The sequence below is a fragment of the Mastigoproctus giganteus genome, chromosome 7 (assembly GCF_048544385.1).
Source record: "Mastigoproctus giganteus isolate SK-2022 chromosome 7, ASM4854438v1, whole genome shotgun sequence".
NCBI lineage: Eukaryota > Metazoa > Arthropoda > Arachnida > Uropygi > Thelyphonidae > Mastigoproctus > Mastigoproctus giganteus.
Genome location: NC_143581.1, coordinates 66,044,964 through 66,071,660, shown reverse-complemented (window position 1 = coordinate 66,071,660; position 26,697 = coordinate 66,044,964). Strand labels below are relative to the sequence as shown.

The 26,697-nt window shown below is 36.7% G+C and overlaps 1 protein-coding gene across 3 annotated transcripts in view; it reads right to left on the bottom strand.

Annotated features, from left to right (window-relative positions):
- Window positions 1–26,697, bottom strand: part of LOC150082969 (nudC domain-containing protein 3-like) — a 97,178-nt gene that overhangs the window by 19,917 nt on the left and 50,564 nt on the right. For all 3 annotated transcript variants that reach the window (XM_090376943.1, XM_090376944.1, XM_090376945.1), the window contains exons 5-6: window positions 23,033–23,135; window positions 3,125–3,298 (exon numbers count right to left, since the gene is read on the bottom strand). In XM_090376943.1, the coding sequence (XP_090233069.1) occupies window positions 3,125–3,298; window positions 23,033–23,135 (277 nt within the window). The remainder of the gene's footprint in view (window positions 1–3,124; window positions 3,299–23,032; window positions 23,136–26,697) is intronic.

Sequence of the window (26,697 nt, the reverse complement as noted above, 5' to 3'; positions counted from 1 at the left end):
CTCCTTGACATAACGTGATCTCGACAATGCCTCCCACATATGCACCACTTGGACTCCTTCCAGTCACTATCTAGCAGAGTAGAGGCAGCGAGATTATACACTAGCTGATCAGGAAGCCTGCTAGAGTTACCAATAAGTTCAGACACCGTTTTAGAGCTGTATCCTTGAAATGTAGGAAAGATTGGATCTCGCCATGATTTACATCATAACCTCAAGTCATCAATCATACTGTATGATGGAAGAGATGGGGTTGCTGGAGCTTTTCTTTGGAGTTTAAACATCGGTTTCACCACTTCAAGCCTCCAATAAGTAAACTGGCATGCACCAGTTGATGAGAATCATCTTTGGGAATTAATAAAAAAAAAAAAATAAATAAAAAAAAAAATGTGGGGAATTCTTTTTTTGGTGTGGAGAAAAAGATCCTTTAGCTATTATTAATAAAAGAAGTTCATTCCATCAAATACAAACAGGAAATATGAGCAAATTGCTACTGGTTTTACAGGGTATCTCTATTATGTTTGCAGGAGTGTGCATGTTCATGAGAAAATTTGCATATTGTGAAAGCTGAAAAATCTGGAATAACCCACAAGCGAAACCCTACTCCTTCCACCTGAGACTGGATAACCAGAGCTGCAATTGTAAGGCTTTTATGAATTCCTTTAGCCCACAATGGTAAAGTCAGACTGACTGTCCAAACAAGTGGTTAAATCATTATACAGTAACAGAGGACAATAAAGAAGAAAATACAGTCAAAGCTCTTTATAGCGGCTCTCTTTTTAACTTCTCAAATCGTTTTATATGGTCCCGGCCAATTTCTCATTAACCCAATGCTATATTTTACATTCAGTATAATGACATTGAAAATAAAAGGATTTTTTTTAACGACCATAAATTTCTACCCCTAATCTGAATTTTTACCTTTTTATTACAATACTGGAGTTTAAAAATGACAGCATGCTTCAAATATATAGAAGTAATTGAAGAGCTTGCAGCCCGACTGTGAGAATTCATTTGGTAAGATTTCTCTTACTCTATTCTTGTAGTGCGGTACTGAAATAAACGTCGGCTAGAAGTTAATCTCATTAGAGTGTATGTTTATTGGTATGACTCCAAGGAAGTGGATAGCTTTGACAATCGCAGATAAAATTAGGATTTTGCAAGCTGTAGATAATGGTGTGCATTCTAAGACTGACATCGCCAAACAGTTCGGTATTCCTAAGAGTACTATTCACTATTCTGATAGATCGAAAAAGGATTGAAAGTTTAGATAAATCTCTACACTGGGTAGGATTCGAGCATGAAATGCAAAGTATCTGGATCTTGAAAAGATACTTTTGGAATGGCTAATGATGCATTCAAAAAAAACGATCCTGTAGATGGAAATCTTTTAAAAGCTAAGGCTGAATAGTTTGCACATCAAATGGATGCTGGAAAATTTTAAAGTTCAGATGGATGGTTCCAGAAATTTAAGACTTGTCATGGCGTAAATTTCTGGAACCATCCATCTGAACTTTAAAATTTTCCACAAAAAACTGTGTGGCAAAAGCGCAGCCGTGGACATTGACGCTACAAAGGAATGGAAGGAAAATCGTTTAACAAATGTTTTGCTGACATATGACCACAACAACATCTTCAATGCTGATGAAACTGGACTCTTAAATTGCTTATGGATAAAACACTTACATTTAAAGGTGAGAAATGTAGTGGCGGAAAAAAAGGCCAAACAAAGGATTATGATTCTCCTAGCAACAAACATGTTTGGCACAGAGAACAGTTCCTCTTTTAACCATTCGGAAAGCTCAGAAGCCTCGATGCTTTAACGGTTTGAAGACATAACCAACTACATATCGAGCAAACCAAAAGGCATGGATGACATCACAAATCCACGAAGAATGGATGGAGACTTAGATCGCAGGATGAATGAGAAGAATAGAAAAATTTTGCTGTTTGTGGATAACTGCAGCCCTCAATGTCAAGTAAACAACCTACCTGCAATCACTGCCAAGTACCTATATGACATTAGTTCTTCAGCCATTTGATCAAGATGGCTGAAGAACCGCCAGTGTCTTAATAAAAACTAAAGAAGAATTATATTAAACAAAATTGTGCAGAAGAACCACCAGTGTTTTAAGAAAAACTAAAGAAGAATTATATTAAACAAAGTTGTGCAGAAGAACCACCAGTGTTTTAAGAAAAACTAAAGAAGAACTCTATTAAACAAAATTGTGCTATGTCTTGAAAGTAAACTTCAATGTGAAATTGACATCCTGCTGGCAATGTGTTTTGCATGGGATGCAAAAGTGATCGCCAACTACTTCAAAAGTGCTGGATTTACTGCCTTGAATGATGCAGTGTGTGAAGTTTTGCATGCTTCCTCTATTAATTGTAAAGAATAGTCTGATAACAGGGAAGAAATATTCATGCGCATCATCACCTAAACTTACAGGAAAATTGAAACTTCAAAGAATATACAGAAGTGGATGTGTGAACATTGAATATTTTAGGATATGCAAGAATGAAGAGGAACTCATTGCAGACATAATGGAATCTTCTCAAATTTGTAGTGATGGAGATGAGGAAGGTACAGTGGTTGAACAGAAGTTTCACGGTGAAAGATGCCTGTCAAGGATTAGAACTTGTACGGTGATTTTTTTCAAGAGCAGCCTAATTGCAAAAGTGAAATAATTGCTATCGTGCACCTTCATAATTCTCTTTTAAAACATGCTCTACCATTGAAACAGCATGTTTTGACAGATTATTTTAAACTATGAAACAATTCTCTTGTTAGGTCCTGATAGGTATATAACCCATGTAGTGAAATTTACAATTTAACTGTAACCTTACTGCACTCTAAAATCAATGAAAATTTACAATCATAATTTTCTTGTTTAATACTGTAGTACATATTATAAATAATATGTACTACAGTATTAAACAAGAAGATTATACCATATTGTATTAGTAGAATTACATTAAATGTTCAACTTTTACTTGTGTTGTTGCTGATTTTATGAACAATTCACATAATGTCCCTCTGATATAATGACCAATTTTCTAATTCCCCTGGGGGTCGTTATATAGAGCTTCGACTGCATAACTATATACATAATCAAAATTAACTTACGTGAATATGTTCATTTGGTACCAGTGTCCACGTAGAGTCTTCAACATTGATTTTCCACATTAAATCACCATCTATTACACTGTGCCAGTGTCCATTTTCTAATACAGAAACTTTCAAATGTATATGCTCGATATTAACTTTCACAAATTTTCCAGATATAGTACCTGCAGGTACCTGAAAACACACACTAATTAACAGTAACTGAAGATCTTCAAAAATATGCATACCAAAACATAAATTGAACAAATAAATAAATAAATAAATAAATATATATATATATATTTTTTTTTTTTTTTTTCAGGTGAAATATTTCTCCAGGTGAAAAATCTAGTCCCCCATTTAATTCTGTTTGCTAAAATAAAAATGAAATTTGCTAAAATAAAAATGAAATTAGCTAAAATAAGTAATCATTTCATGGAAAATCATACTTAATAAAACGTTCAATGTTTAATCTGCCAAGTGGCCATCTGCATCATGTAACACTTTACTGAATGAAGTATTGTTAGTTAAGGTGGTAATTTCTAATTATACCACAAAAAATGCTAGGTTTCGAAAATGTAATTGTAATATTATTGTAAGTATAGTCAAGCTCTGCTATAACGTGGTACATGTGTTCCTAAAAATCTCCGTGTTATGGTATTTTGTACATTAAAAACAACAGGGCTTATGGGAAAAATAGGGATGGGGCAGAGCACTCAAAAAAAAAGAAAAAAAAAGAAAAAAAGTCTAGTCTGGTAAGTAAAACACTAAAAAAAGTTAGAAACCCAATAAAATTACTAACACAGGTTTTAACATCTTAAATTTCTAAAAAATAATAAATATTACAGTAAATACAGCATTTTACCTTAATAAGATACGAAGTTTCTTATTAATTCTTGATTGATATTTCTGTTCACCGACATTTTCTTTTCTTTTTTTAGATTGTAAAATTTAAAAGAGTAAAAAAGATAAGCAATCAATAACGACAAACATGGGATGCACAAGTGAGACAAATTTACAAAGCTTAAAAAATAGGAATGAAGATTCTGAAAATTTATTTATGTTTTTTATATGACTGAAGATTTCATGGAAGGAGAAGTACATTTCACCATAATAATGTAACAACTCACAGAATTCCAGCTATCGGTACTATTGCAAATGCAGTAAGATAGAGTTTACTACCCATTTATAATTAGATTGCACTAACTGAAAAGCCCAATAAACTGGGAACTGCAAATTGTTTTATGATAGTGATATCCAGAAATGTGCTCCTCTGCTCACGCCTCATGAAATTTTTGTTCGAACAGAAAAAAATGTGAGCTCCTGAAAACATGAATCAGCCTACAATATCACCTGTTACCTTGTGAATACAGCGAATGACAACAATGTGTCTCCAACCAACAACTACAGTAAATAGGAAATATAGCTCTCACACATTTGACATTTCTTAAGCTTTGTAAACTTGAATGTATTGTTGATTTTGCAGGTGAATGCAAAACCTGGAACCAAGCAGGTCACTTATGTTCAGCTTGGTGCCGGGTTTTGCATTCACCTGGTGTTTCTCGCAGATGAAAGCACGCAAATGAGCCAAAGTGAAAATCGCATTATACTCCCATTTCCCTAATATATCAGTTGCATTGGAGCAAATTTGTGTTGTGAAAATGTGCGTTATAGCAGAATTGACTGTACAATGATATTTCTATTTTGAAGACTAAATGCATAAGGCATATGTTGTGGGTGAAATTAACTATATAATATCAATGTAAATACACCATAGTTTACCCATAAATTTAACTACATGTAGTAGTGTAAAGGCATCGTTTTATTTTATCTCATATTGTGGCTATTTTCACAACGAGTATTGCACTACTTCGAATAAATAACCCTTCTCTAGTACAGGAGACTACTGTTATTTATTCTCAGTGGGCACCACCACCACCCAGACGTATTTCGGAGCTTCTTGGCTCATTCATCGATGGGTGGGCAGGTACCGTGATAATGCAGACATGCCATCATGGTTGCGAAGTTAATTCCACAATACGAAATACCATATCTCATATTGTGGCTATATAGCCACAATATGAGATATGGCATTTCTTAAAATAAAACGATACCCTACACTACTTATTATGTAGTTAAATTTATGGGTAAACTATGCTGTATTTACACCGATATTATATAGTTAATTTCACCCATAACATATTATGCCTTGTGCATTTAGTCTTCAAAATATCATTATCTTCACCATTTGGCATCTCTCATACTGTGGAATTAACTTTGCAACTGTGATGGCATGACCGCGTTATCAGGGTACCTGCCCGCCCACCGATGAGTGAGCCAACAAGCTCTGAAACGAGTCTGGGTGGTGATGCCCACTGAGAATAAATAACAGTGTTCTCCTCTACTAAAGAAGCATTATTTATTCGAAGTAGTACAATACCTGGTATCTCGTCGTGAAGGTAGCCACAATATGAGATAAAATAAAACGATACCATTACACTACTTATGTAGTTAAATTTATGGGTAAACTATGGTGTATTTACACCAATATTATATTGATATTTCTGGAAAAAACAACAACTATGTAATATCCAGAGGGTTTTAATTTTTTATTATAGTTCAGTTAGTTAGTTGGCTAGTTATTCGACTGCTGCTGAGACAATCACAGTAGACTCATAACAACACAGAAAGGAAGCACTTAACCATGTAGCAGCTGTTGAGATATTGGCACCTGCATGTCTTGTCTCCACAATCATTCCATGTTCAAAGTTATTTATTTATTTATTGTACTATGTGATTCCAGCCAGCTTTCCTGGCAATCCCACAATCTATATACAATGCCTTACCACTGAATAATGTCGATGTACAATTATTTCAGATTCCTTTGTAGAAAGTCAATTCATTCTCAATGTAGCATCCATATCACAATGTAATACCAGAAAGTATATGACACTATAAAGTCCTGGTGTAGGTTCACCACGAAGATTCAAAATTAGAAGTGCAATCCAGGAAGCAGAAGTCTAAACAAGGAATTGTGGTCACAATGAAGAAGTCTACTTTTTGCCAAACCTGAACAGACCCAACAGTATTTTTCAGTTAACAGTAAAGGGCATACCTCAATCAGTCTTCAATTACAGTTCCTGGAACCACAATAACACCACAGCATCACAGGTTATCCATTAAGGAAGCAACCACAATGCAATCCAACAGGCTCGTTGTGGTGGTCTAACCCTCCACAGGAGCCCCAATTTCTCATACAAGCCTGCCCAAAAAGCATCAGCAGTCTCCTCAACAACTGCTCTCAATCACCCGTTAGTGGAAGAGGTGCCTGGAGGATGTAGTGCGAGCTTCTTTAGACACCATAGTGTTCTCAGGGTAGGCTCCCACCTATAATGGACACAGCACTACTCATTCTGTGTCCACCCTGTCTAACAAGCTCTTTTTAACACTCGTGCAGTGTCTGGCTCATGCTCCTCCAACTGCAACAAGATCCTCCTTCTGAACAGCTGGACTGCAAAATTTTGAAGTGTGTAAAAATCTTCTTTTGTACTAACTAACAGTTATTCACATTCAGGAGTAAAGGAGTAGAGATTAGGAGCTTCTTCAATCAATTGTCAAGTCACAATACCCAACATATTCACAGAAAAGATGGTTCCTATCTTCCAGGAGTCCACTCAGTGATTCCAAATTCCATTAACTTTGCAAAAAAGGAACCACGTCCAGTCAAAAGATAAGTGGTATGGAGAGTGGGATTAAACCAAGGAAATCTCTCATGCAGGCATTATATACAGTAATGCAGATATGCTGGCATCACACAAAACCTTCTTTTAGTTACCTCACTCACAACCAGATCCATACCAGGACATCTGCTATATTTTTTTATGAATTGTCACCTCCAACCTTTCTGTTTGAAACTGGGGCTCATTTCTCATGCCCTAGTAGTTCTCATTAAACAACATCATATTTCGTATGCTGAAATATTAGTTTCATTCTCATTGTGACGGTTCAAATCTTCCACCACATGGTCCAATATTAGTGTTATTCTTTCCTACAAAGTACGAGTCGTCCTTCCTACAGCTGCTGAATTGAATATGCAACATCTCCAGCAAGCTGTCAATTTTTTACCAAATAGTTTATATACCAATCCCCAGGGATTGTTGTTTCCACATGTTTGTACCAGGCATTATACTTTTCTCTAATGATCATTTGTGCATATTTCTGCCTTGTTTGCCTGTATTCATTTCCGGGGAGTTGTGTTTCATTGCCTCCGTACACTTACACCTCTGATAAAGTTTTCTTATTTTAATGGATTCCTTACAGAGAGATGTCAGTTCTGTGTCCACCACTTGATCAGAGCAATTCTCATATGGGTGTGTGTCTCATGGCCTTTGCAGACACCTCCTGTAACCAACTTCCTGAAATAAATGGGCAACTGTAGTTCCAGGTAGTACAGCAATCTTGTCCCTCATTACTGCTCCAGTTTTGGAATATAACTGCTCATCAAAAGTATTCCAGTTTGTTGATTTTAATGAAAATCTACACAATACACCGTGTATTCCTAGGTTCACAACAGGACATCAGTCTCAACTGGAACTCGATTACTTGGCGATTGTTGGATACCCAATCTGGTTCAACAGCCAAATTAGTAATTAAATCAGATTTCTGAACAGTTGACAGCATCACATCAATATTGGATTCTCCATTTATGTCCAAAATGTGCTGTGTTCAGATTATCAGTTGTGAACAAACAAGTCATGTTGAGTAATTAACTCTTCCAATCATCCCTGTTCATCAGCTCTACTGAACTATAATGTGTTTTTCGAGTTATGCAGATAATAACCCTCTCACTTTGCAAGTGGTCAAGCAAGCTTTCAGTATTCCACTGATATATTATTATGTAAGAAGTAATCTGTCCATTCAATTATAAGTTTCTGCACCTTTTCATATTCCAAGCACTTTTTATCTCAAATTGAGTGGCTTGATCTATTCCATCTCAATATACAATTCATACATGAGGGTGATTTGTGTGTATTAGGACAGTTATGGTATGAATGTCCATTCTTAGTGCAATGACTGTAGTCTGGTTCATGTCTACACATTTTGCCCAAACGATTGACAACTGTAACAGATAGTTATGAGATGAAATAGATTTACTCTGTAGGACATCATACATCCTTGATGTAAAAAATAGTTCTAGATGTGCCCTGACACTTCCATTACCCAATTTCTACCTGTTTTAACTTTATTAATGCTGTTAAAAGAAGATTAAAATTTCTCTTTCCATTTTCAACTTTGTCATATTCATGTAACTTAAACTGCATTCATAGAGTACATATGTAAGAACAGCTTCATGAAGCTGTTCTTACACATGTACTTTTCCACATCACAGACTATTAATTTTGGCCCTAGTCTCCTTGGTTTTGAAAAGAGAACCCCTAGCTGCTTAATTCTCTCATTCTGTTTTATATGATCAATGTCATTGTCATTTTCAAACTCCAAAACAATACCTTTTTCTGCCATTTTCCTCATCTTACATATTCTTAGACTTTAGCATAACTGTCAAAGTTCTGCCGAGAGCTTTCTGAACGTCATTACTTGTTTTAAAGTTGGAATCTTCCTTAGCCTTAATAACAAGAGCATGACAATTTATCTTTTTGCTCCTCAACAGAACATTATTTTACAGTGCCCTGAACTTGTCCCAGAATTCTTTTTAATAGTATTGTCCCCAAAGCCAAGACCCTTGACTGCATCACTACATAGGATGCTATTCTTTCATAGATCCGCTGTTTCAACCTATTCCACTGATTGCTCTCTGTAATTCTCTTATTTGAGTTTGATATTCCTCAATTATTCGATCCAAACATGACTTTTCCCCTTACTCTTATTATGTGCTCCCAATTCAACTGCCATGTTTTAAAGTTCACTCCACCTTGAAAGGATTTCTGCTTTTCCCCTACGATTTATTCCATTTTCTTCATCAAACAAAAATTGCTGTATGCTACTGCGTATTACAGTGACCTCTGCCAGAGCATAAACAAACCTAGCTATGTTTAAGCATAGGAATATCTTCAATTTTTTCATGCTTCGCTTCTACACGATCACAAGAATCCTCGTTTGTGTTAATGAGTTACTCCTTCTGTGATATCAACTGACTAAGCTGTTTTCATCCAGTTCAAAGTCAGGTACGAAGGTGCATTCAGTACCACCTACACGAGTTGAACTCGCAAGTGGGGATGTTATACCTTCCAGCGAGAGTTGTTCTCCAACACAAGGAGTTTCCAATTCATTATCAAGTGATAAGCAGCTCTCACCTCGCACGAGTTTCATATCCATTTTCACAATCTGTTGTACTCGTTCTAATGCCAACTTGTATGAAATAGTTTCCAGCTTACCATACTTCTAGTTTTGATTTTTTGACAGTGCTTTTTGACATTTGCTTTGTAATGAGGATTATTTTCAAAAATATCCCATTTAGTTGTTTCTATATTTGTGTCCTGCCTAAAAGTCAACCACTAATGATATAACTCATAAGCATGATCTGCAGCAGAAAGGGGACTGTCCTCAAGTGCTATCCCAGACACAACATCCTCCTAACCCTTGTCAGTTATTTGCATTACACTAGCCCTATTCTCTCCACCATCATCAATCTTCTCCTTTCCAGGAGTTTTAGCAGGTGTGACTTGATTCTTCAAGTCTCCCCTGTGCTTGTTCCTTTTTCCATTTTGGTTTCCTGTCCTTCCCATTCTTTTTCTTAGTAGCTTCTAGATTTTTTGAAGCATCAGTTTAAGTTTTCTTCATGTAGAGCTGATGTTCCAAATTCTTTTTCAACATTACTATCTAGACACATCAGTAAAATATGAGTGAATTTCTGTGGCTCTTCTTCTAAAGCCAGTTACAATGCCACTTGGGATAAGATCATCTTGCTGTGAAATCTTCATATTATCAACACTCTGAAATCCTTCAGGAGACCCTTGTATTCCTCCTTGTGTTTCATTTGTGATTCAATAAAGTCCTTTTAAGGGTTTTTTTTTTTTTAGTCTTAGTCAAGAAATGAGACCAATATGTCAACACATCAATGGTTTAAATAATCAGGTAGTGCTAGGATCATCTACCCCCCCCCCCCGCAACAATTGTGACAATATGATCCCCGAATGCTTCAGGTGAGTGAAAATACTGAAAAATTTATTTCTTTACAATGGCACTCTCAAATGGAGCAAAGGTTTAATCCCAGCAAAGTACAGAGATGTCCCTTGGATGTATCGTAATTTCCCATTTGGAAAATGTCCCACAGTTTGAATTAAAGATGCATAAAAAGACAATATTAGCTCCACATGCTTTAGCATAAGCAACCATTGATATGAATCAGGTCAGAATATTCCAACTGTCAAAATGAAATTTCAACTCCTGGAATCTATACAGTTAACAATTTTCTGAAACAAAATATTACCCCTAGTAGAACTTCTCTTTTATTATATTCACACGTCTTACATTTTAACACTCTATTACCAATAAATTTTCAGATAAAATTGCAGCACAAAATTAATACATCTTTACTATTTAAACCCCATAACAGTGTCCCTCATGTTTGAAGTTGGAAAGATCTCAATGCTGACCCATTCTTCCTCACACACATGCACTCAAAAACTGATCACTGCATGTGTGAACTACTATCTTATATCAGCCATTCCAATTTTGAGCCTTTACCAATATCAGAGACTAGTCCATTCCTACACAGGGAGGTGTTACTAATGCAAAATCAACTCTGCAATTTCTTGTGTATAAGGTATATGCGAGCATTATCTAATTGGCTTTAAATAGGAAACTATAAATTAAAACCTCCATATAAATTATTTGGATATAAATATATTGACTCAAGGTAAAAGGTTAATCTTTTACCTTAAGCCAATAAAAAGGAATACACAGGAAGGTATTAATAAGTTGCTGAGCAATATACATGCTGAATTTAGAAGGCAGATATTACCAGACACAACTGATAAAGCTAGGAAAATGTCACCAGCATATAAGCTGAAGTTAGTATTAGTATTAGCAACGGCCACATGGCACAAGGAAGTCTATGGCTTATGCTGCACCAGTAAAAAAAAAAAAATAAATAAATAAAAAAATTAAAATAAATAATAATAATAATAAAAACAATAATAATAAAATAACAAAAAAAAAAAAATCATATTAATAAATAAGAGAAAAGGAAATAGACAACCTAAGCATTTCCCTCCTCCCGTAGGTAATTATTCAGCTGATCTTTGAATTTCACCAAAACTGTCAGCCTCTACCACCCATGTAGATAACTTATTCCAGTAATTTTTAACTCTCTGTCTAAAAATTTCCTGCAATCTAGTCTAAACATCTCCCCCTGTAATTTGAAATTATGCCCCCCCCTAGTTCTATAATCATTTATAACCATGAAAATTTCATCCTCATTCATTTTGCTTATGCCTCTCAGAGCCCTAAACACCTCAATCAAGTCTCCTCTGAGGTGCCTAATTTCCAAGCTCTGCAACCCATATATTTGAAGTCTTTCCTCATATGGATGCCCTTCTGCCGATCTCACCAGGCGAGTTACCCATCTCTGGACCCTTTCAAGAAGAACAATGTCTTTCTTTAGGTGCAGTCTCCATACCTGAACACAGTATTCCAAGTGTGGTCTAACAATAGCCTTATACAATGGGATTATGATGTCCTTATCTCTAAGGGCTGATGACTTAACCCCCTTTGAAATGGTGCCCTGAGATGACACACATAGCCCATGATTTTTTCACATGTGGAAACACTTTCTGAAAACTGATTTTGAAATCTACAAAAATTAAGCTGCTATATTACTCTTTATTGCTTGTATGTCATCAAATCAATGCTCTTTCAGGTTCTTCCCCCCAGTCCATATCTGGCAAACTGAGGGTTGCTGGACTTCAGCAATTCCATACTTAGCCAAAAATCTCTGTATGAATGATTGAACAAATGCAACAGTGCATTATCATTGTGAAGCAACCATCATTGAAGTTTCACTTTTCCAGTTGTTTCCTTCAGCAAATTCACGAACAATTACTCTTCAACCGTTTTGTATAACAGTTCACAGTTGGGGTTCATTTCATCATTTTCTGAAATTGAGGGCCATCCAGATCGCAGATCACTTTCAACAGACTCCTACAATCTTTGAAATGCCAGTGCCACTTGAAAACTTGGGTGTAGTCCATTACAGTTCTCCATATGCTATTTTATGAAATAAAATGTTTTACCTACAATTTTAGAGCAAATTTTAATACACGTTGTTCAGTGCATTCCAACGTTCTAAAATGTAAAGCATCAAACACATCTTTGTTACTGGCTAACAACAATAACAGATTGCTGTAAGGAACTGAACAGCTTAATGTGTGGAGTTAAGGATGAGACATATCTAAATGTAGTATGTTTTCTCACAGCATACTCTACTGTGTCAACCTTAAAAAGCATAATCTGGACACTTTTTGCACAGACCCTGTATGGCTGAGAACAACAAGGTCGAGAGGAATTCTTGTTGAAGAGATTATATTCTGAATGCAATTTGTGGATTGGTTAGATCATAAAGTAACTGTTCAAACACATTCACTAGAAATCCTGAGGGGCAGGGGGGGTGTGCACGCACGCACATTTAATGGTGCGTAAACTGATGTGGTTGTAGCAAACCTATTTGTAGGAAACTGCTACAAAAATTTCAGTAATGCAACCACTCCATTTTTATTACAGGGATCTGTTCAGAATTTATGATATATTCCAATGATTTTCAGAAAAGAAATAAATTCATCGATGTCTGCGTCATCACCAATATGATGTAGTGTCATCAGTTCTCGAAGATTTGTCAGAGAAAGAAGGATGGATGTTCTGTCCTGCCCTGTTGATAGTGAGGACAGTCAATCAGAATATGTTTGCTGTTAAGTGTGCTTAACAGTGTGGACACTGAGGAGGATCCTCTCCTATGAGTAAATGGAGGTGAGTCAGATATGTATGCCCTATTCATGCCCATGCAAGTACCACTTCTTCTCATTGCCCTGTTTTAGCTTTGGGTCCTGTTTCAACTGATAAAGTTATTAGTTTAGGTCTGCCATAGCTCTTTTCATTGTGTGAGGCATGTTGCTTGTATGATGTGATTATAATCAGAGGATGGAACAGGTATGGAGGTTAAATCAAAAGTTAATAGATTTTTAGCAGTTTTATCAGCAAGTTCATTGCACTTTATCTCTGAATGTCCTGAGATCCAACAAAAGGTCCCTGTTTGATGACATTCTTCAACTTGCAACAGGAGGCTCCTGATTTGGTTTAACAGGGTGAAGCTTGTAGGAAGCATTTTGCTGTTGTTGTTATAGAGGCTTAATGGCACATAAGCTGCTAAGACTATAATGTGCCTATTCACTTATTATATTAAAACATGAGTTTTCCATATATCAGAAGAAAATCTGAAATCAGAAATAATTAAAAAACCCAGTTTGCCTGAGAAAGTCAAAAAATTCAGAAATATTTGCCTTATCACCAATCAGATTTTCAAGAGTTATTGGTTTATGAAGATTAACCAGTGAGATCAAGGATGAAGTTCTGTCTTGTTTATAACAGGGGCAGCCAATAAAAATATGTTTTACAGTCAAATTGTTAGAACAATGTGTACATTGTGGTGGATAAAGTAAATGAAGGTGGGTCAGATGAGTATGTCCTATTCTTGCCATTGAGAGGACTACTACTTCTCGTCTCGATGTACGGACACTGGAGCAAAATTTTCGGGTCTTGTTTAAACTGAAAGAGTTTATTATTAGTCTGAGAGTGCCGGAGTGCTGTCCATTGTGATAGGCAAGCAGCATGAACGGTTAGTGCATAATCTGATGTTGGAACAGGGATGTTGGTTAAATCTAAGGTAGTTGGATTTTTTGCAGCTTTATTGGCCAGTTCATTGCCTAAAATACCGGAATGTGCTGGAATCCAGCAAAAAGTGACCTGCTGGTTGCGTTCTTTAATTTGCAGTAATAAGCTTCTAATTTCATCTAGAACACGGTGAACTTTATCTGAGAAATTACATAACGACATGATTGAGCTGAGGAAATCAGTGTAAATAACAGATTTTAAGGAACAGTCAGAATAGAGATTTTCTAAAGTTAGTTTGATTGCGTATAATTCAGCAGAAAATATACTAAATTCTGATGGAAGGGAAACTGATACAATTGTATTCGGAAACACTGCAGCTGCTCCAACATTTGAATTAGATTTAGAGCCATCTGTATAAATTGGGGAGAAATCAGTATATCTTTGAGTGTGAACTGCATGAATTTGGTTGACATTTGATGCTTGCAAAGAATTCTTTCTCCATTGACAGAGGTGGAGATTAATAAGTGTCACAGATTGGAAGAGGAGGAGGAGCCCATGGTGGTTGAGTGCCCTGTATAACCGAAGAAGGGAGGTATGATCTGCACCCCATGTTTGGGCAGATAAAGCTCTGAGTATGTTTAACTTTTTTAGACACGAAGTCCGTACATTTTTAATATGATCTAGGAAATTTAAACTTATTGTCAAGGGTTAATCCTAGAAATCGGATGTTGCTAGTGACCGGGACAAAGACTTTAGAAATTCGAAGTTCAGAATCTGGATGAAGTTTGCGTTGTCTACAGAAATGGATAGCAACTGTTTTCTGCTGCGAGAGCCGATAGCCGTTGAGGCTCGCCCATTGTTGAATTTTATTAAGTGATATCTGAAGCTGTCTTTCAATAGACCTCATGTTTTGAGAATGACAGGAGATGGAAAGGTCATCTGCATAAAGGTAAGTCTCAACTGTATTTGGAAGCTGCTTAGTGATAGAATCTATTCTCAGAGCAAAAAGAGTGCACTCAGTACTGATCCCTGTGGAACACCTTCTTCCTGGATGAAAGTTGCGGAAAGGGCATGTTGATATCGAACTTGAAATGATCTAGTATGTAGAAAGTTCTGAACGAATATAGGAAGGTTGCCTCATAGTCCGAGAAGGTAAAGATCACTAAGTATACCATACCGCCAGGTGGTATCAAAAGCCTTCTATATGTCTATTGAAACCATTACTAGATGTTCATGTTTGACAAAAGCATTACGGATGGCAAATTCAGCCTTGACCATAAGATCTAAGAATGACGTGTTTTGACTATGGCTCATTAGCTGTTCCGACTCAATGATCCAGACGAGTCTTCTGTGGATAATTTTCTCAAGGATTTTACTGAGGCAGCTTGAGAGAGATATGGGTCTATAGCTTTTGGGGTTGGATGGATCTTTTCCAGGCTTCAGGAATGCCAAAATTGTAGAGTGATGCCAAGAAGCTGGAAAAACATTTTCTAAAAATATGTGATTGTAAAAGACCAGGAGGCGGCACAAAGCTTTGTCATCAAGATGTTGTAGCATGACATAATAAATCCCATATGGCCCAGCAGCACCATTGCGAGCTGTTCTAATGACATGTAAAAGTTCAGAATATTGCAGAGGTTTGTTATATGGGAGAAGACGGGCAGTTTGAAAATGAATAGCATGCTTTTCTTTAGTGTTTTTAATTCTTTGGAATGAGGTAGTATTGGCTGACGTTGCTAAGATTTCTGCAAAAGTATTGCCTAAAGCATTAGCTATATCTACAGGATTAGAGAGATCTTTCCCATTCCACCAGGAGAGGATTAGAGAAGGTATGGTAGGAAACTTACCAGACAACTGTCTAATTTTTTTCCATATTATTTTGGGATCAGTATTTCTGTGAAAACTGGATGCAAAACGGGTCCAGGATTCTTACTTTGCTTGCTTTTGTATGAAGCGTGCTTTTGCCCTTAATTTCTTATAATTAATGAGATTGACTGTGCTCGGACATTGCCAAAACAAATTCCAGGCTTTATTTTTTGCTCTCTTTGCTGTGGTGCATTTGTCATTCCACCAATAATTATAATGCTTTCGGCCCGGCGGATTTGATGGTGGTATTGTGTCTTTAGCCACATTTAGAAGATGCGACGTGATGTAATCTGTCACATCATCAATATGCTGAAGGCGAATTTTTTCCTCATCAAGGTCGATTGATGATTGAAATTTTGCCCAGTCTGCTCGGACAAATTTCCACTTTCTGCAGGGTTGAATTGAAGGAGTCTTTGCTTTCAGAAAGTTGCATACTATTGGGAAGTGGTCACTGCCCATGGGATCGTTTATTACATACCACGCCGACCGGGCTAGCCAGGTGGGTAAAGTGTCTGCATGGCAACCCAAAGGTCAAAAAAAAAACCTTGGGAGGTGCATTATGGCCACAGAAGCCGATGTGCCAACAACTACCAAAAAAAAAAAAAAAAAAAAATTACATACCACTCTATGGTTGGGACTAGTACTGGTGAACAAATTGAGAGATCTATTGCTGAGGTGTGTCCTGCTGAGAGCTGTACGTGTGTCGGTGCACCTGTATTGAGTATAGTGAGATTTGTGCCTCCAAAAAACTTTCAATTAGTCGGCCTCGTCTATCCAATTTAGGAGAGCCCCATAATGGGTGGTGCCCGTTAAAGTCCCCTAATATACAGAGAGGTGGAGGTATCTGTATAAAGAGGTCTTCAAGATCTTTTAGAGAGTTAGTACAGTTTGGTGGTAGGTAGATTGAGACTAGTGTTATTGCACTATGGAGAATTATACGAACAGCAACAGCTATTTTAGTTTGGAGTGGGATATGTTTAGTTGGGATCTTTGAATTTACCAAGATTGCCACACCACCATGGGCAGCGTTAGCGGTATTTCGATCTCTTCGATAAATGCAATAGTTCTTTATCGAAGGAGAAATTTGTGTGGTTAGGTAAGTTTCGTGTAAACAAAAGGCAACCAGAGAATATTGGTTAATTAGGTATTGCATATTGTCTGTGTTGGAACGAAAGCCTCTGCAATTCCATTGTAAGATGCTATGGTTCATTTTGGTTTAGTTGAGGATGATTCATCTGACTGTTTTTTGTTCGAGGAGGATTTTTTTCGGTCTTTTTTCGGGAAGGTAGGGCATCCAGTATCCATAGTGTCGTTTGCATGAAGTTCTAGTAATGATTCTTCATGATCTGGGTTTACATCTACTTCCATACTACTGGTGGATGATTCAGGTTTATTGTTGTGTTAAGTAGTTTTTAGTTTTTCTTTGTCATGCGGGACTGTCCGAGTCTCAATTGGGATACTGATTGGAGTGTTGGTTGATGCACTGATTTTAATTTGATGTATGTCTTTTACAGCGTTTGATAATGTGTTTTTAACCCAGTTAGCTAGAGATGTGCTGGGAGGTATTGATACATCTGTTTGAGCTGCTGTTGAATTAAAGCTTCGAGTGTGAGATGCATATGAACGACTGGGCATGGTCGACATAACCTGTCTGCATGCCTCGGGGTACATAACTTTGTGCTCTATTTTATATTTTGGGATTTCCTTCCCTGTTTTTCACATTTCACTAGATTTGGAAAAGGCTGGGTGACTTTCTTTGCAGTTGGGGCAAATGGGACTTGAGGCTGAACGGTCTGCTTGTGTATGCTCCTTGGAACCATAAATTGGACAAATGGCATCACCTCTACATGCTTGTTGTGAGTGTCCATATTTTTGGCATTTAAAGCAACGTATGGGATTAGGTATGTAAGGCCGTATTTGGCAGTTTAAATAGCCAGCTTTTACTGAGGATGGTAAATCTGGGGTGCTGAATGTTAAAATTATGGATCGGGTTGGAACAAGATTTCCATCTTTTTTGGTCTTTGTACGTTTTGCGCTAATTACTTTTTTGATTGCCCAGTTCCTGCACTAATTCCTCTTCAGATATTGTAATCTTGTCCCACTCTGTGATGACACCTTTTGACAAGTTTAAAGTATTGTGGGGAGTGATAGATACCGGTAGCCCAGCAAAAGTTGTTGTTTTAAGCAGCCACTCTGAATGTTTTGAGGAGGCTCTTTCGATTAGGAGGTCTCCAGATTGCAGTCTTTTAACCATTTTCGGTGTTCCAGCAATGGATTCCAAAAATCTTTGGATGACAAATGGTGATAATTTGCGGACAGGCTGGTTGGAGAGCAAATGTATTACAAGGAAGTTTGGCATCTCACTGCACTGCACTTCTCTTCGGAGCCTTTTTTGGTTGGTTCAGGTCATCATCATTTGGTTTGTTTGGCCTTGAATTTGAAGGCTCTAGTGGTGGATAGTCATTTATATCCATCGTTATTCCTTTTCGCCCGGAGGATAACTTTTCCCCCAGGTTACCGGCCCCGCCAAGGGGAGGCAGGAGCAGTGCCGCTCGGAGGCCAAGTGGTTGAAGTGTTAGTTAATTAGTAAAAATATAAATAGAGGAAAATGTAAAGAAAGGTGTATTTCCTTTCTGTGTTCTGTGACTTTTCAAGTATAGAACTGTTTTCCTCTTTATGAACTTTATGAATCGCAAGAATATTGCTTGGCCTCGAAATACACTTGGCACCCGGGGCCAAAGAATTTTGCATTGCTATAATTGAGCTGAGAGAGTCAGTGTATACTATATATTTTAAAGATGGGTAGAGATTCAGATTTTCAAAAGTTAATTTTATTGCATGTAGTTCTGCTGAGAGGTGGAACTACATGCAATAACACAGAGAGGTGGCTTTCCCCTGTTAAGTTAGTTCACACCTGGGTGGTCGTCACCTCCGGTACACTAGGTGCAGTATTTCAGGACCTTCGCCCAGTGTTATTAACAGTCCCACCACTGTGAAGGTGCAAGCAGAGGATTTCGTTGTTGCTGAATGACTGGACTTCAACAAAATTTGGTCCACTTGGCTCAAGGGTCATGAGAATATCAGTTCCAACAGTGTTTCAGACTCCAGGTAGCAAGCCCTATCTTGTCAAACCTGAGACAATTTCTGTGACAGGCCTCAAGGACCTTGTTATAACTAAAGGACCATGTAATAACGCATGTCATAAAATCTAATCAAAATCCTTCCCAGTGGACAGATTTTGATGAAATTTTATATAAAGGTAGTTCTCGACTTTACAAGTTAATTCGTTCCTAGCACACGCTCATAAAGAGAAAACTGGTAAAGCGAGAATTAACTCCCATAGACATAATGTTAAAAATAGCGGTTACGTTCTCAACAATGAAATTAGTTAGCTAATTAGTTTATGTTTAAATAATGATTGATTTATCCAAAGAAATTAAAACATAGCCTGTAAAATCAAGCAAATTATAATAATAAAGAAATTATTTATGACTTACAAATTTTAAAGAATGTTTATTCTTCATCATCAACTAAATACACACTCGTTGATCACTTAATATTGGCTCGGCACTCGGTTTGTTGCACAAGGAGTCGTCTTCTTCAGAAATGTTCAAGAGGTGTTTGTTTTCAAGATAATCTTCTATTTTCTTAATAAATTTCAATAGATGCATAAGCATTTTTTAACAGAACGCACAAATTGCAACTAATACGATTTGCACAGAGTAACAACTTTATGAGCTTAAAAAAAAAAAAGAAATGAAGGTAAGATTCTGAAATTTTATTTGTTTTTATACGATTGAAGATTTCAGTAAAGGGCAAACACATTTCACCATAATAACACAAAAAACCACACAATTCCAGCTATCAGTATTTTTGCAAATGCAATAACATCGAGTTTACTACCTGTTTATAACTGCTTGCAGTAACAGAAAAGCCCAATAAACCAGAAAGTGCAAATTGTTTTTATTGTTTTATGGTCGTGACCTCCAGAAATGTGTTTTAAAAAAAATGTCACAAAGGCGTTCAAAATTGGTTCTTATAACAGAACATAGGATAACGACAAAAGTGTAGTGCATTTTAGTGATTTGAGAATTGGTAACTAATACAATTTGCACTAGAAAAACGACCTTTTAGAGCGAAAATTATAACTAGAAAATTATATAGCGAAAATTCCAACTTCCTAGGTCATGGAATGAATTACCAAAAACAATGTGTTATTGGGTTCACATTACGATATTTTCACAATATTTCGTGTCTCTGGAACGAATTAATATTGGAAAATGGGGTACACTGTATTGTATAGCTATGTGCATGGTTTGAAATGCAAATTTATGAATGTTTAACATTCATTTTTTGCGATTAATGTTCATATTTTTGATTTTGTTGATACTTGATAGTTTAAGAAGAAAAAAAAAAAAAAAAAAACTCGTAGAACTGCGAGAACTGCCTGTATTTAGCTCTTTTAGAAAGACAACTATCCCAAATTTCATCAAAATCAGACCTATGGAAATCAGGCAATTTGCATTTCTTTGTTCATTCATCTGTCCTCATGTAATTACTCAACTCTTAGTCGATCAATTTTCATGAAGTTTTATATCTAGCTCTTTTAAAACAATCTGTTGAGCCTTTTCAAACTTCATTAAAATTGGACCAATAAAAATTTGACAATTATTATTTATTTTTTCCAAATGTTGTACTGTGTTGCGATTTCTTTTACTATTTGCTAACATGCCTGAAATGATACGTTAACTAACTTCTTTGGGTTATCATTTACTGTTACTCTGTTCTGTTTAATATAATGGCCACAAGACCTGTCAAACAGCTCTTGCTGGCCATTATATTAAACAGATGTTTCAAGTAGATAGCCTATTTTGATTTGATTTGATTTGAGTTTTATTGGCGCATAAGCAGCTGAGGCTATAATGCGCCAAATACCGGTCAGTAGATAGCCTAGGGAGTTTGAATATTATTTCATACTACAGTTATATATATTATTTTTCTTCATAAATAAAATACAACTGCTATTTGTGTTATATCACGCAAATTCATATAAACTGGAGGAATTAATAGCATAAATGTTACTCAAGATCAGAAGTGACATCTATTCTGACTGGGCTTCATAACCCATGGAGTAGGTCTCAAAAATAAATAATAAGAAAAACCTATTTTTTCATTTTCATAACATGAGGACTGGTCAAAAAGTTCTGAAAGCAGGGTATATAAAATATATAAATAAATTATAGAACATTATTTTGATAGCTTAATGTCTTAATTAAATTTTGGACCAAAGATAGCAGAAATTTCATTTAGCAATGTCTTAGAAATCCATGTTTAGAAAGGTATCAACCAGTTGCTACTATTTCAAGATACCAACGTTCAAGAGGGTGGGGGGTGACTGAGGATGATCAAGGTCTGGTTGGCCAACTGAAACAACTGCCATTATTAAAGAAAAAAATTAGAAAACAGAAGAATTAAAGTGTCTGAACTTGAAAAAAGCAATTTAACAATAATACATAAGCATTTGGGAATGTCCAAAGTTTGGCCCAGAAACATTTCCATTCATGGCAAACATGAGGGGTGAAGTCATCACAAGAGAATTTAAAATGAATTCTTGCTATTGTTAAGCAATTCATTGTACCTAAAATCACAATAAGAGGGGAATATTATGCCAGTCTTATGTAAAAGTTAAAAGTTGCATTCAGGAAAAAAGACAAGGAAAGTTTGGTCAACAGATTTGCTTTGCCATGACAATGCACAAAGCCTGGATTGCATGGGCTAAAATTCATCAATGTGGATTTGAACATTTAAACCAGTACAGCCGAGAACTGGCACCACGTACTATTATTTGTTTAGAATACCTCAAGTCTCATCTTTGTGGAACTCATTTTAAAGATGATAAACAGCTAAAAGGAGCTGTGGAAGCCTGGTTTGATGCCTAAGAATGTTTCTCCTCTCTTTTTTTTTTTTTTTTTTTTTTTTTAAGGATTAAACTCAGCAGATTAAATATAATAATATTTAATGTCTCTTTTATATTCCATTCTCAGCACTTTTTGATCACTCCTCATATAAGTGGTTAAGCACACAGTTAAGGCACTGTAATCACAAAATATAAATTTTTTCTTTAACATTATGGCTTTTAATAAGTTAATGCAAAAAATTTTCTAGCACTTTTATCCTCATTTAAACAAGATAAGAAACGACACAGGTATTGCTAAGAATTGCAAACCATGTTAATATAAAACTGTTTGCTGTAGACATACCCATTAACCCCTTCCATGAATTTCAATGATATGTTTAATCTCTTTTTCAGGAAAAAGTTATTTTAAAGTGTCCACAGATAATTATTCTCTTTAGTGTTGCAAAGATAAAAGGTTGTGGATAGAGTTTGATATTAAATACTGCTGTGATCTGATCAGCAGATTAGCCCCTCAATCAGCTTATGGTTAGTTAACATATAGGATATGCTATTATTTTTTTTTCCACTTTAGTTGATTTTTTTTATTTTTTATTTTTCTTTCAATTAACAAGTTACCCAATGTTCTTTAGATCACAGATAATAGATATTATAGATCAGTGGTCTCAAACTGGCGGCCCACATCCGGCCCCCGAAGCAATTTTACACGGCCCGCGAATACATTTGAATTATGTATTTGTTGTAAATACGGTGCTTATAATTTTAGAGACAGAGATATGGACTGAGCTTATGTGCACGACTGCTATTGAAGGAAAAAGAGATAGAATGAATAGGTTGAGGCTTTGTCTTTGTCACTGTATGTTTGTATGCCAGGCCACGTGACTGGGGTAAGGTGGGAGAACTTCCCACGTCGATACAATCAGTAAATTCAGTTCACCAGCCAACAGTTGGTGGCGCTTCAGTATTCTGGTGTTTCCGATTTTTTCTATTGAGTTGGTACTTCTGATATATATTTTCCTTGAGTCAGTCACTAGTTGGTTAGCTGGATGCACAGCTGCGCAGTTTGTGTTGCTATATAGATGGAGACAAACTAACGTACGGCCCGTCAGCTGCTTTCAGATTGTGCATTCGGCCCGCATGCAATCTGAGTTTGAGACCACTGTTATAGATAATTAAGTCTTCCTTAAACTTCCCAATGATAGCATATTTAGCAACCTTATTACTAACAAGTTGGATACTTTGAATATGTACCCTTTTTTATAAAAATATTCATAGCAAAAACTTATTAACATTGACAGAATTTTTACCTTAATTCTGACATCGAGATCACCAAGAGTTTGGGACCAGCAATAATTGTCTCTTACTGCACCATTGTAACTTTCTGCACGGCTCTGGAAATCATCCTGTGTCCTACATTGGTTATAATAAAATTATAAATATCATTTTTTAGTAATTAAACAATACAATAATGATGAAGCCTCATTTGCTATTAAATATTTTCAGAAAAATTTATCGATTAAAATAAAAAACTTTTTTTTTGAAGATACATACGCATGGTAGGGGGAGGAGGAAAGAGCATTTAGAGGGATATTATGAGATTAAACAAAGGTACTCATATACACTGACGATCCAGTTTATTCAGTATGTCAACCTAATAATAAGTAACACAACCTTCAGCATTCAGAACAGCTTCAAGTCATCAGAGCATGAATTCCATAAGGTGTCAGAAGAATCTGAGAGGGATGCTGCCCATAAAGACTGAAATGCATCCTGCAGTTACTTCAAACTAGATGGTGAGAGAGACTACCTACACAAACAGCTCGTTCCACTCATTCCACAGTTAGCATTAGCAGAGGCATACGATGCAAGAAAGCAAGCTTATGCAGCTTCAGCAAAAAAAAAAAAAAAAAAACAACCCATTTCACTCATCTGTTCACTCCATATGCTTGTCCAGCTCAGCCACAAATTTATTTAAGCTATCAACTTCCACAACAAGAGACGGAAGTCTGTTCCAACAAGCAACTACCTGCTGGCTAAAGGCAAATTTCTGCACATCTATTCTACAACTGTCTTCCCTCAGTTTGAATCTATGCCCCCTCAGGTACTTAATCTGAGCAAGAGGAAGAATCCCATCAGTATTGAGCTTGCTCAACCCGTTCTAGGCCTTATACACCTCAATCAGATCACCTCGCACGTGCCTAGTCTCCAGGAGCTGCAATTTGCAGAACTTAAGCCTATCTTGGTAAAAGCACCCATTTGTTCTGCTCACCAATCTTGACGACCTTCTTTGTACTCATCCTAGCAACTCTATATCCTTCCTAAAATGAGGCCTCCAGATCTGTACACAGTATTTAAGGTGTGGCCTGACCATTGCCTTGTACAATGGGATAATCACCTTCTTGTCCCTACTAGCAAAATTCCTATATATATCATTGACAAAGACTCCATTGACCTGCTCTGGCAGGCCATCTGCACTGCTCAGCAAACTTCATATTTCACTGCACAATTACCTCCAGGTCTTTTTCACTCTCCACTTCCCTGAGTGTAGTACCACACAGTTGCTACGTTTCTCTTGGGTTACTGCTACCCATATGCAGTACTTTGCATTTGTCAATGCTAAACTTCAGTTGCCACTTCTCAGCCCATTTGCTCAACTTATCTAGATCCAGTTGCAGTAGCATACTGTCTTTACTGTCATTAACAACCCTGCCAATCTTTGTATCATCTGCAAACTTGGACATTATGCCTGATATGCCCTCATCAATATCACTGATGAATACACAAAACAACAATGGGCCCAGCATCGAACCCTGGGGCACTGCACTAATAACATTAGTCCAAGAAGAGCAGTGTCCACTGATTACCACTCTCTGTCGTCTCCCACTCAACCATCCCTTTATCCATTGTAGCAACTTGCCCTTAATGCCATACCACTCCAATTTGTACAGCAGTCTTCTATGTGCAACAGTATCAAAAGCTTTCCTGAAATCCAAGTATATGATATCAAAATTATTTTTTGCATCCAGTTCATTTGTGACCACATCATAGTATCCAATCAAATTGGTCAGACAAGACCTCCCTTTAACAAATCCATGCTATGTCTTAACTACTACTGCAGGCTTGTCCAGATGATCCTGCAATGCTTCTTTAACCAGTGACTCCATTATTTACCCCGGAACACAAACTAACAGGTCTATAGTTACTTGTGTCACCTTTTGAAACTCTTTGTGAAATGGAAATACATTTGCATACCTCCAGTCCATGGGGACCTCCTCTGAGTCTAAGGAATCATAAGTTTGTTTAGTCAGGTTGAGATCTGATTAACGAGCATGGCCAAGAAGTATGGTAAAGTCAATCTCAAACAATTCCCACCGATCTCTGCCTTGTGATATAGCATATTATCCTGGTAAAGTAACCATTACCAGATGAATGAACTTGGGCATGAAGAGAGGCATTTTGTTGGCATTAATATTCAATTAAGTTCTGGCATTTGGGTGTTAATCTATCAAGGACTTGATCTGTTACACAAAAACATCCCATTCCAACATGCTTTCACTAGAAGTCTGAAATACTGACACCTGGTATGACAGACCCACCGATTCATGTAGTTGTTGACATATGATGGACCTGCTGTTAGCATGGAGGTGAGGTCATCTGCTGCTATATCCATTTATGCACCACTGTTATACTGCACAATTATTTTCACCTCCAACAATGTCTCACATGAACAAGCTTTTGTCTCTGGCTACAAAACTGCCATTGGCTGGATGTTTACTGTTTTCTGGACCAGTCTCAGTACACTCCAAGCATTCCTGAATGAACAGGCCAACACATAATCCTAGATGACTTTGAACATGGTATGACAGTCAGTTACATATTAGTATCATACTATGCCCAAAGTCACTTAAGTCGTGCTGAATTGTGCGCTTGTTTTTTTTGTTTGTTTGTTTTTGGATTTTAGGAGCATTAGCAACTAAGGCCATATTGCTCCGGGATATGCGGTGGTCATTCTCTGACCTTTCCGCATCCTCCGTATTTGGTGGTGACGGGCTCGAACCCCGGTCTAATCAAGAAGCGTGTGCTACGCACTGCTGCTCCTTCCCACCTGGCTACGGAGGCGCCCCTGAATTGTGCGCATGCACACAATTCTCTAGTATGACTATCTCCTTTATTTAGTCTGGTACATATATGACAATATCCAATGGATCAGCCATTCCATCAGAAACAGCATCCTGTCTGCAGAGGAGTACATGAAGCACTCTTATTAGGCATACCCCCCCTTTGGATAATGGGAGCAGAGTGTACTCTCAATAATAACTTTTGCCTTATATGAAATTAACACATGCATGGTGCTAAGTACTATAGCTCCTAATATCTTTTGTGTTGGAAGGTTAAAATTTTGAATGTCAAAATGAGATGCAGTTATAAGTAATATCAAGTTTAACAGCTATGTGGTCAGAAGGAATGAGAGTGGGATGACCCAGGGAGGCTGTTTCACTGTAAAAGATGAAATCTTAGTTGTGACTCTTCCTTGTAAGAGTTATTATATTTGTAATTACAACTATAAATTAAATTCAACAGTTCTGAGTAATTTTACTATGGAAACTAACAGTGTGAGAAACAGAATAAAGACTGAAATCAAAAGTAAATATAATGAATATGTTCAAATTGAGATTAAGTGTGAGAGACTTGAGACGGCATTCAGGGGCCTCTAAATTAGATTAAATGGAGGAAAAAAGCACACACAATGATTTAAATGTTTTTTTTTTTTTTAATCTTGAGGGGGTGATGTAGACCTTCAGATCTGAGTAATATATTTACATAAAGATCAAAAGATCTGAAGTAATTCAATATTTCTTAAAACCAGAAAACAAAGTTTTAGCTATGTTTTCCAATTTAAATTTCACTTTTATGCATGCAGACCCCCACTCTTGTAATATCATAACAAGTTACAAGTTCCTGGGAGAAAAAG